We start from the raw sequence: 12,340 nt of genomic DNA on the forward strand, positions 1-12,340 counted from the left end.
TTTGGAATGCCTGTTTCTTCTCCTGGTAATTTGTGCCAAACCCCAATTTTTCTGTCATTAATATCCTTATTACAGCCACATTGTGTCTTCACTCCTCTTTCAGTTATGACCTGCTGCAAAAATGTCAACTTGTTAATTAATATATAGGCGCAGAGTCTATAGAATGTGTTATAAAAATATTTTTAGATTTCAGTGCAGGGAAGATCTTGCTACCCTTCCTCTTGATTAGAAAGCAACCCTTGACGTTATATGGCAGAGGGTGTCGCAGACTTTGCCCTGACATGTACTTTCGCACAGGTACTCTGATGACTATCACTTTTCTTTACGTCAAAGTAAACAGTACTGTATAAGAATCCAAATCCTGCAAGACTTCAGCACCAACCATGGAGATCATTGATAATTGTTAAATTCTCTTTTTATCTCTTCTTTGCAGCTGTCCAGGACAAATTAGACCAGATGCTGTTTCTTTGGGGAGATATCAAAGCTCGAGCTGATGAGCGGGAGCAGAAGTTCCTGGATGTGCTGGAGCTCGCAGAGAAGTTTTGGTACGACATGGCAGCACTGCTGACCACACTGAAGGATACACAGGACATTATTCATGACCTGGAGAGCCCAGGTATTGACCCATCTCTCATCAAGCAGCAAGTGGAGGCAGCTGAGGTAAGGGAACCGCAAGTCATGTAGTGTGTTTTTGGTGCTCCAGTGTCAGCTTTCAGTATCCTTTTATTTCCTATGTTTTCTCCATTGTCCTGCACTGCCTCTGTGTGGCTGAACCCATCTGTGTAACACTGCGCTGTGGATTTGAGTTCTGCCAGCAGAGCTGCATCCTGTTCTGATGATCAGGTCTCACATCCTTTTTGTTTGTTTTGACGGCCAGCAGTGTTTATTCTCTCAAACTCTACTTTGCTCCTAGTTCTATTCTTATGTCCTGATTCAGTGGCCAGACCTGCTTTATTGAAGCTAACCTTAACAAGTATCATTTGTAGTGTTAAAATCTCACTATAGAATAGTTTGCAGTTATTTTTGGCAAGGAGGAAACAGGAGTCTGTTTCAGCAGTTCTCTTAGGGCTTTAAAATCTAGCAACCACCAACGTTTCAGGAGCTTGTAGCATGGTAGCAAAACCAATCTGCACAAGCAAGCTTGCAAACTGACTATCTAAATCAGATGGAGGCAGACCCCATCAAGAACCATAGTGGCCATTATTCACTCACCGGATGCAGTGATCAGATTGCACACTGGCTACAGCAGACACACTTTTCTCACTGGCTGTAATGGCGTCATTTTGTTCACTAGCTACAAAGGAGTCATTTTGTTTACTGGCTACAACATGATTTTGCTCACTGGCTACAGCGAAGTTAGTTTGCTTACTAGCTGCAGTGTAGTGTTTTTTCAACGGCTACAGTGGACTCTGGCTGCTCACTAGATACAGTATGTTTGTTTAATCATTGACAATGGTGATTTCCATTTGCTTACTGACTAAAGTGGTGCTTTTTCGTTCACTGGCTGCAGTGGTTCTCTTTGCTCTCGGGCTACAGCACTGCCAATTTGTTCACTGGCTACAGTGAAGTCTGTTTGCTCACTGGCTACACTGGTGACTGGTGTCTCTTTTGTTTGCTCATTGGCTACTCAGGTGCCTGTGCACTCACTGGCTAGAGGTGTTTGCTCAGTGTCTAAAGTGGTTTGTGTTTGTTCACTGGCTAGCGTGGTTTCTGTTTGCTCACTTGCTGCAGTGGTGTCTGTTAACTCTATGGCACTGGTTACAGTTGAGTATATTTGCTCACTGACTACAGTGGTAATTAGCGACTGGTCACTCACTGGCTAAAGAGGCCTTTAGTTGTTCAGTGGCTATAGTCGTATCTGTTTGCTTACGGTCCTTGATGGCGTCTTTTCACCCGCTGCCAGCAGTGCTGACTGTTCGATCACTGGTTGTTCACTCCCTACCTACCCTTGTGACCTTTTGACCTTCAGCTGACCATTCACTCTCATCTCCTAGGTCGTTCAGTCACTGGCTCTGTTGCTGGGTTCAGATGTAGCGGTTTATTTGTTCCTCTTTAGGCCATGTTGTGCTGAGCAACTTTTCCCAGAAGAGAGACATGTTGCTGTTCAACAAATCCTTCATACGTTTATTCTAAAGCATGGTTTTCTGTTGGAACTGATTGTCACCTCTTCTTCTCGTGACTTTGCGTATTTAGTAGAACATTTGACAGAATATGCAATCTTTGCAGAACTTTCAGAGATAAAAATAATTTTCATGTTTAATCCATTTACCCATCTTGATCTAAATGCTTCTCGTTGTAAGACATCAGTCCAAGAGCTTGTATGGGGATTTCCTCATAAGGAGCTTTCTATGACTAACCTGAGTCCTTTCTCTATGTCCACAAGTATGTTTATTAGCTTCTATAAGCATTATTTTACAAGTGTAAGGTTCTCATTCTCATATCCAGCGCAACTGAAGGGTACATCCTTTGGCCGATGGGGTGATAAGCTCCCCATGCTCTCACAGAGAAACATTAAAGGAAGCTGGTGTTTATATAGTGAACCAAAAAGAGCTACACTGTGCAAAGAGTCTAGGCAAACCCCTAAGGAATTACAGAGGCACAAGTGACACCCTAAATGCTCTCTTTTGTGGTAGTGTGGACGACCAGTTAGGCATATCGGAGGTTAGTGCTCAGTATGTATTGCACACACATAGGCAGTAAGTGAGCAAACACTCAATAAAGAAATCTGTCAACGTACTTTTATATGAACTTAGATACCAAGATCATTGGAAACAGGTAAGTACTTTTTGAATTATTAATTTTTACAGTTGTCAGAAGTTGACATTGCACAGTTATTGGAACTGTAATGTTATCCTACGGGGGAAAACCATAACGGGTAGTTAGCAGCGACCTACAGGACCAGTCTTCTAGAGTTAAGTATGGGGCAAGGTCCACAGCAACACCAACAGGTCACTGCGGGATGCACTTGGGCATCTAGGTGCATAGGTGCTCTTCAGCATCGGGTGCTGTGATTTTATCCTATGGGAAAAGAAACATATACTGCATTTTTGCACTTAGCAACAACCTACAGGTACTGTTCTTCAGGAGTTAAGGTAAACATGGGGCAAGGGCCAAAGCAGCACCAACAGGTCACGTGGGGAGGCACTGAGGTGTCCGGGTACATAGGTGCTTTTCTTTCTCAGGTGCCCTAGTGTTGTCCTATGACACCTGAGGAAACATGGGACTAGCTGGAGGGCTGCCGGGTTGTACAGAAAAAAATTAAGCCCAATAAGAGGAGCACCATGTCGCAAGAAGACCATTGTTCCCTGGAGCATGAACATGAAGACCAGTGGTAGTTCATGGGAGTCGATGGATGACTCTAGCCAACAAAACGGGGCCTCTCATGTGCACAAGACGTAATGTTGCATTCTAAGTCTGGTGGTGTGAAATCAGAGACTGCATGAGGGCTTGTGGGTGGGGTGAGAGGGATAGGAGTTGGGATGGTTGATTACTGGGCACAAGAGTTAGTCTATTGAGTGGTGTGCAAGTCCCGTTACTCTGCATGTTGGGATGAGGGGGGAGGATGCAGTTTTAGGCCTGCCTTGCAGGGGAGCTGGGAAGGGGGAGTTTGAGGGCATGTTTAATACAAAGGTTAATGTTAGTTCTTATGTTTATATATGTGGGTAGTCACACAGTACAGAACAAATGCATGATAGTGTTAATGTGACAAATAACGGGTGGACAGACTATGGGCCAAACTGTATAGATGCACGGGACACAACATATGACTGCTATGACTTCTCCACCTGTAGGAAGCTGGCCTGGTGTGTGGTGAGCACCTATGATGTTATCACCTTATACCCGGTCCAGGTATCTCATATTAGTGAAGTGTAGGCAGTGCCTAGGAATCCAGGGCTCGCTTGAGGTAGCTGTAGCTACTTACACACATGAAAGATCCACACAGTGTTAGAAAAATAAAGGTACTTTATTATAATACCTCAAATACTAAAATACTCTATAGGCAATACCCCAACTGGAGGTAAGTAAACACACTATACACATTAGCAATCAGTAAATAGCCTAGAAAGCAATAGGCATTGGTAAAAGCAATAGCAACTAGTGATGACCCTAGGGGAGGGCCAAACTATACACTAAAAAGTGGAATGTGAAAGTCCACCACCCAAGGAAGTGGAATCAGTAGAGGGGAGCTGAAGGAATAAGGAACCCCAAGAGGTGAGTACCAGACTGACCCCCAGCGACCAGAAGAGCAGAGAGAAGTACCTGGTTTCCTCCCAAATCCACAGGAGGACTTTGGAAAAGGATTGTGCAAGACCCAGACAAGACTGGAACGCAAAGGTGGATCCTAACAGAAGAGGACCTGCAAAGGAAGAGGATCAAGTCCAGTTTGAGTTAGAGTGTCTGATTGTGGCAGGAGCCACTACCCACCCTTCTGTGGTTGCAGGACCAGGTCGACAGTGAACAAAGATAGTCAGCAGTGCAGCAAAGGAGCAGAAGAGCAGTTCGAGAATTGATGCAAGTGATGTCCCACTTCAGCAGTCGTGATGCAGTCGGTCAGTGGTGCTGGAAAACCACCAGCAAGCCTATGCAAATGCAAGACTCACAGAAGAAGGTTTTGCAAGGCTGAAGAGGACCAGCAAGGTCCAGGGGACTCAGCCCAAGGAAGGGAGTCCAGGGTGACCCTCAGCAAATAGGAGAGTCACAAGAAGAGGACGCAGCCCCTACAGCAACCCACTGGCTGCAGGCACTTGAGTCGCAGTGCGGCCCACACAGCACACCTGAAGAAGTGTCCCACATCACTGGAGCATCCGGCAGGAGACTGTGCGTTTCAGGGAAATGTGCTGGGGGGCCGGGGCTACACGGAGCCTGAAGATCCCTTGGAGGAGGAACAAACAAGCCTTTGCTGCAAGAGTCTCAGTGCACCAGGGGTACTGTCCTGCAAGGAGAGGCAAGGACTTACCGTCTCCCTAGTTAGACAGCTGGTTTAGAGGGCCAAGGGGCCACTCCAGACCTCCACCTGTGATGCAGGATCCATGCAGCTCCGGAGGAGAAGATCCACGTAACCGGTTGTCATTGCAGTTGGTGCCTGTGTATGCAGGGGAGAGACTCCTTCACTCCAAGGGAAATTTCTTCTTACCTCATGTGCAGGCTTAAGACTCGTCGCCCTCAGAGGATGCACAGCTGGGGAAATGTTGCAGTTGCTGGAAGGAGCTGGAGAAACAAAGTTGCAGAGCGGAGTCGTCACTGGAGTTGCAAATTGTCGGTTCCTGTGGCCAGAAGATGAAATAAACTATGCAGAGGAGTCCTGCTGGAATCTTGCACGTCGAATCTGAGTACCCACCCAAGAGTGAGACCCTAAATAGACCAGGAAGGGGGATTGGTCACCTAACAGGACAACCACCTACTAGGAGGGGGCTGTGATGTCACCTGCCTGACCTACCCACTCATATGCTCCCAGGGTCTTCTGCCCTCCTTGGATTCAAGATGGCAGAATCAAGTGGCCATCTGGCAGAGCTCTGGGCACCACCCCTGGGATGGTGATGGACAGGGGAGTGGTGACTCCCCTTGTTATTGTCCAGTTTGGGGCCAGAGCAGGGAACATGCGTTCCTGGACTGTTGCAAACCGGTTTGCGCAAGGAGGGCACCAAATGTGCCCTTCAAAGCATACCAGTGGCTTGAGGATGCTACCCCTCCCAAGCCATGTATCACCTGTTTCCAAGGGAGAGGGTATTACCTCCCTCTCCCACAGGAAATTATTTGTTGTTTTGCCTTCCTCTGCCTAAGTTGATCAAGCAGCAGGAGGGCAGAAACCTGTCTGAGGGGTGGTGGCAGTGCGAGCTGCCCGGAAAACCCCAGAGGGTGGTAGGAGCAATGCTGAGGGTCCTCTAAGGAGCCCCCAGAGTGCATGGAATCATACAACCAATGCTAGAACAGTATTGAGGTATAATTCCGACATGTTTTGATACCGAACATTCCCAGGTTCGGAGTTACCATTATGTAGCTGGGCACATTACACAGTTAAAATGGCTTCCCCGCACTTACAAAGTCCAGTGTAATAGGGCTGGAGTTCGTAGGGGCTCCTCTGCTCATGCAGAGGTGCCCTCACACACAGGTACCTGCACCCTGTCCTCTGGGCTAGGAGGGCCTACCATAGGGGTGGCTTGGTGACCTGGTATAGTGACCTGTAGTGAAAAGGTGCTTGCAACTTTTCCTGCAGGCTGCAATGGCAGGTCTGCAGACACATCTTGCATGGGCTCCCATGGGTGGCATAATACATGCTGCAGCCCTTGGGGCACCCATGGTGCCCCAATGCCCTGGGTACCTAGGTACCATATATTAGGGACTTATATGGTGGGCACCAGTATGCCAATTGTGGGGTGTGCAAAGTCCTAAGCAACAAATTTAGAGGGAGAGACCACAATTACTGAGGTCCTAGTTAGCAGGATCCCAGTGAGAACAGTCTAAACACACCGATAACAGGCAAAAAATGCGTGGATCCTGCCCTAAACCATAAAACCTCCCTAAAAACGACCCCACCTGTCCTAAAAATAACCTGAACCCTAAAACCTATCCCACCCTGTCCTAAAACCTACCCGACCCCTGCCTTTTAAACCCTACCCTGTCCTCAAAACTGCACCACCCCACCCTAAAACCTGCCCTGCCCTGTCCTAAAAACTGCCCCCACCCTGCTCAAAACCTACCCTGTCCTAAAACTCCCCCACCCTGTCCTAAAAAACGAACCCAACCCCCTGCCCTAAAAACCTACATTGCCCTCTCCTAAACACTACCCTGACCCATTCCCTAAAAACTAAAACCTACCCTGTCTTAGAAACTCCCCATCCTAAAAACGACCCCGACTCCCTGCTCATGCCCTAAACCCTAAAAACTATCCTGTCCTAAAAACTACCCGACCCCGCCCCACCCTCAAACCTACCCTGTCTTAAAAATGCCCCCACCCTGTCCTAAAAAATTACCCTGACCCCCCCAACCTAAACCCTAAAACTTACCTTGTCCTTAAAACTACCCCTCCCCATCCTAAAGCCTACACTGTCCTAAAAGCTACCCCAACACCCACCCCGCCCTAAACCCTAAAAGCTACCCTGTCCTAAAAACTCCCCCATCCTGTCCTATAAACTACCCCGACTCTCTGTCCCACCCTAAACGCTAAAACCTACCTAGACCCCTGCGCTTAAATCCTAAAACCTACCCTGTCCTAAAACTACCCCTACCCCTGCCCTGGCCTGTCCTAAAAATACCCACACCCCTGCCCAACAACCTACCCCACTATGTCCTTAAAACTACCTCAACCCCCACCCTAAAACCTACACTGTCCTTACAACTGCCCCTCCCTGTCCTAAAAACGACCTCGACCCTCCACTCTAAAACCTACCCTGACCCCCCTCCCCGCCTTACCCTAAAACCTACCCCATCCTGTCCTAAAAACTACCCCTACTCCTTCCCTGAACTTTAAAACCTACCCCACCCCTGTCTTTGACCCGCCACCCCCACCCCCACCAGCCCCACTTACCCAACCTCTGAGTTCCTCTTCTGGCTCTTCCTCCTGTGTGCCTGAACCACACAAGTGCATGGTGCCTTAACCACGTATTCGCGTGGTTCAGTTACATGTGTGGTTCAGGGAAAGCATGGTAACACTTGCGTGCTTACGGCCTGTGTGATTCGGCCGCGTTGTAAAGGGCGTTTCCTTCTGCCATAGTGTTGTCATTTGATAAACAGGTGGCTTTCGACAGCATTGAGTGAACTTTCTGTTTGCCGCTCTGACGTTTTGGGTTTGGCCCTAAGTTCTACACTTGGGTACATCTTTTATGTACGAATCCCATAGCAAGGGTTAAGGTCAACGGAGTACTTTCTAGGCAATTCGGTCTGGATAAAGGCTCCTGCGAGGGATGCCCACTGTCCCCTATGTTGTTTGCCCTATCTCTAGAGCCCCTGGCACCCTGGGTGCTCCGAGCATTATCACTCACCATACAATCAGAAAGTTTCACATATTTGTGGATCCATATCACTAGAAGATGGCCAGGAATTCTTAACAAATAATTTATACATGATCCTAGACAGGCTCCATCGCAATGTGGTCATTAGTGGACACTACCATTATTGCTGATGGGCAGAGCTGCCCTGTATAAAATGACGACTTCACCCCGTCTTCTCTATGCACTCCAAAATACACTATTGCCTGTTCCTCGCTCATTCTTCCAGAAAAAGAACAAAGAGGTTTGACTGTTGCTGTAGGATGGAGGACCTGCCAGGATCGTGCTGAATAAGCTCCAGAGAAGTGCACGGTGGGTGACTGGCAGCTCCCGACATTCTAAAATGCCAGCTGGTGGGAATTAATGATTGGGTATACACTGGCCACCAGAAACCGGTAGTGCGGGTTGAAAAGGGCTATGGGAACTAGAGATTATCTTCCTGTATTATATCGGAACAAATCACGAATAGCATTACCCGTTCATACCCAAACGGTTGTTAATATATGGCGGGCGGCCACGCACTTCCTATGATGGACCGGAAAAATGACGGAACAGACCCCGATCTGGGACAGCGATCTCTTGTCTGAGGTCAGTGGGTTGAGGGGACTTTCAAAGTGGGAACTTATAGGGATAGAGAGGATGTGGAACAGGGAGGGGCCCAGACCTACGAGGAGCTGCAAGCAGAGTTTCAGCTTGCAGGCACAGAACACTATTGTTACCGACAAGTAATACACGCCCTTAAAGTACATCTCCCACAGTGTGCACATAGAGAAGGTCCTTTGCCCTTAGAGGATAGACTCTTGCTAGACCCCTTGAGCAAAAAGGCCACCTCCCTCACATAAAAAGATCATAAACAATGCCCCGGAAGTCCTGGGAACACTTAGGACTAAGTGGGAGGCAGATGTGGTACAAATGGAGGTTGAGGAATGGGGTGAGGCATTTCAAAGCCCCAGAGTAATAGCCAATTGAGAGAGGTTTTGACTGATTCAATTACGCATCCTACATTGAGCATTCTATGCCTCGATCCTACTTCATAGGATAGGGAGGTCCCCAAACTGGGCCTGCGTACATGATTGTGGCTATGAGGGCATATTTCTACACAGACTCTGGTCTTGTCCAAGGATTCAATCCTACTGCACGGAAGTCATAGAACTGATGGCGAGTGTAACAACAACACCGATCACACTAGATGTCAAGTGTCTACTGCTTAATGTAAAGGGCGGACGGGCATGGTCCACATATGCTGTAATTTGGCTGACGATTAGGGCCATAGTTGCCAAGAGAAATATCGCCAGGATGTGGGAAGCGATACTACCACCCACGATTTGGGAATGGCGGATAGACCTGGACTAGTGGCAAAAGTGATATATCAGGGATGACAATATATGAAAAAATTGAGAAAAAAAGATCTGGGGACAGTGGGACACCTACCAACTGACTGTGGCTGTACCAGATTAACTGTAACTAATGCCTTATGGAAGGTTGTATAATATATCAGTGCAACAGTAGGTCCAACTGTATCTCCGGCTATTGGGGGGGTAAGGAAGTAATGCATGATAGGGTGGGATGACATGTATACCTTGGGTAGTACACTGTTTCATACGTGCACTGCATAATATGACCATTTCCATAACTTCACTGTGTTTTTGATAAAAACTGAATAAAAATATTGTAAGGAAATGCCTCCTTGGCATGGTTACCCCCCGACTTTTTGCCTTTGCTGATGCTATGTTTTGATTTGAAAGTGTGCTGAGGCCTGCTAACCAGGCCCCAGCACCAGTGTTCTTTCCCTAACCTGTACTTTTGTTTTCTCAATTGGCACACCCTGGCATCCAGGTAAGTCCCTTGTAACTGGTACCCCTGGTACCAAGGGCCCTGATGCCAGGGCAGGTCTCTAAGGGCTGCAGCATATCTTATGCCACCCTGGGGACCCCTCACTCAGCACAGACACGCTGCTTGCCAGCTTGTGTGTGCTGGTGAGGACAAAACGAGTAAGTCGACATGGCACTCCCCTCAGGGTGCCATGCCAACCTCACACTTCCTATGCAGTATAGATAAGTCACCCCTCTAGCAGGCCTTACAGCCCTAAGGCAGGGTGCACTATACCATAGGTGAGGGCACCAGTGCATGAGCACTGTGCCCCTACAGTGTCTAAGCAAAACCTTAGACATTGTAAGTGCAGGGTAGCCATAAGAGTATATGGTCTGGGAGTCTGTCAAACACGAACTCCACAGCACCATAATGGCTACACTGAAAACTGGGAAGTTTGGTATCAAACTTCTCAGCACAATAAATGCACACTGATGCCAGTGTACATTTTATTGTGAAATACACCCCAGAGGGCACCTTAGAGGTGCCCCCTGAAACCTTAACCAACTACACGTGTAGGCTGACTGGTTTTAGCAGCCTGCCACACTCGAGACATGTTGCTGGCCACATGGGGAGAGTGCCTTTGTCACTCTGTGGCCAGTAACAAAGCCTGCACTGGGTGGAGATGATATCACCTCCCCCATGCGGGAGCTTTAACACCTGGCGGTGAGCCTCAAAGGCTCACCCCCTTTGTTCCAGCACCACAGGGCACTCCAGCTAGTGGAGTTGCCCGCCCCCTCCGGCCACGGCCCCACTTTTGGCGGCAAAGCCAGAGGAATTAATGAGAAAAACAAGGAGGAGTCACTGGCCAGTCAGGACAGCCCCTAAGGTGCCCTGAGCTGAAGTGACTCTAACTTTTAGAAATCCTCCATCTTGCAGATGGAGGATTCCCCCAATAGGGATAGGAATGTGACCCCCTCCCCTTGGGAGGAGGCACAAAGAGGGTGTACCCACCCTCAGGGCTAGTAGCCATTGGCTATTAACCCCCCAGACCTAAACACGCCCTTAAATTTAGTATTTAAGGGCTCCCCTGAACCTAAGAATTTAGATTCCTGCAACTTAAAGAAGAAGAGGACTGCTGAGCTGAAAAACCCTGCAGAGAAGAAGAAGACACCAACTGCTTTGGCCCCAGCCCTACCGGCCTGTCTCCCTCCTTCAGAAGAAAACTGCTCCAGCGACGCTTTCCCCGGGACCAGCGACCTCTGAATCCTCAGAGGACTGCCCTGCTTCCAAAAGACCAAGAAACTCCAGAGAACAGCGGCCCTGTTCAACAAAGACTGCAACTTTGTATCCAGAGGAGCAGATTTAAAGACCCCTGCAATCCCCGCAAGAAGCGTGAGACTTGCAACACTGCACCCGGCGACCCCGACTCGACTGGTGGAGAAACAACACCTCAGGGAGGACCCTCCGGCGACTCCGAGACTGTGAGTAACCAAAGTTGTCCCCCCACAGCGACGCCTGCAGAGGGAATCCCGAGGCTCCCCCTGACCGCGACTGCCTGACTCTAAAATCCCGACGCCTGGAAAAGACCCTGCACCCGCAGCCCCCAGGACCTGAAGGATCGGAACTCCAGTGCAGGAGTGACCCCCAGGAGGCCCTCTCCCTTGCCCAGGTGGTGGCTACCCCGAGGATTCCCCCCCCCCATCCCCCCACCCCCGCTTGCCTGCCTGCATCGCTGAAGAGACCCCTTGGTCTCTCATTGAAACCTATTGAAAAGCCGACGCTTGTTTGCACACTGCACCCGGCCGCCCCGCGCTGCTGAGGGTGGACTTTTTGTGTGGACTTGTGTCCCCCCCGGTGCCCTACAAAACCCCCCTGGTCTGCCCTCCGAAGACGCGGGTACTTACCTGCTGGCAGACTGGAACCGGGGCACTCCCTTCTCCATTGAAGTCTATGCGTTTTGGGCACCACTTTGAACTCTGCACCTGACCAGCCCTGAGCTGCTGGTGTGGTGACTTTGGGGTTGCTCTGAACCCCCAACGGTGGGCTACCTTGGACCCCAATTTGAACCCCGTAGGTGGTTTACTTACCTGCAAGAACTAACATTACTTTACCTCCCCTAGGAACTGTGAAAATTGCACTGTGTCCACTTTTAAAACAGCTAAATGTGTTTTATGTAAAAAGTATATATGCTATTGTGATTATTCAAAGTTCCTAAAGTACTTACCTGCAATACCTTTCAAATGAGATATTACATGTAGAATTTGAACCTGTGGTTCTTAAAATAAACTAAGAAAATATATTTTTCTATAACAAAACCTATTGGCCTGGAATTGTCTCTGAGTGTGTGTTCCTCATTTATTGCCTGTGTGTATGTACAACAAATGCTTAACACTACTCCTTTGATAAGCCTACTGCTCGACCACACTACCACAAAATAGAGCATTAGTATTATCTCTTTTTGCCACTATCTTACCTCTAAGGGGAACCCTTGGACTCAGTGCATACTATTCCTTACTTTGAAATAGTGCATACAGAGCCAACTT

General features: G+C 48.5%; 1 protein-coding gene across 3 annotated transcripts in view; it reads left to right on the plus strand.

The window, feature by feature from the left end:
• MACF1 (microtubule actin crosslinking factor 1) overlaps positions 1-12,340 on the plus strand; it is a 1,225,213-nt gene that overhangs the window by 869,309 nt on the left and 343,564 nt on the right. For all 3 annotated transcript variants that reach the window (XM_069223412.1, XM_069223414.1, XM_069223413.1), the window contains one exon: positions 434-660. In XM_069223412.1, the coding sequence (XP_069079513.1) occupies positions 434-660 (227 nt within the window). The remainder of the gene's footprint in view (positions 1-433; positions 661-12,340) is intronic.

Source organism: Pleurodeles waltl, chromosome 3_1, assembly GCF_031143425.1.
Source record: "Pleurodeles waltl isolate 20211129_DDA chromosome 3_1, aPleWal1.hap1.20221129, whole genome shotgun sequence".
In the NCBI taxonomy this organism is placed as follows: Eukaryota; Metazoa; Chordata; class Amphibia; order Caudata; family Salamandridae; genus Pleurodeles; species Pleurodeles waltl.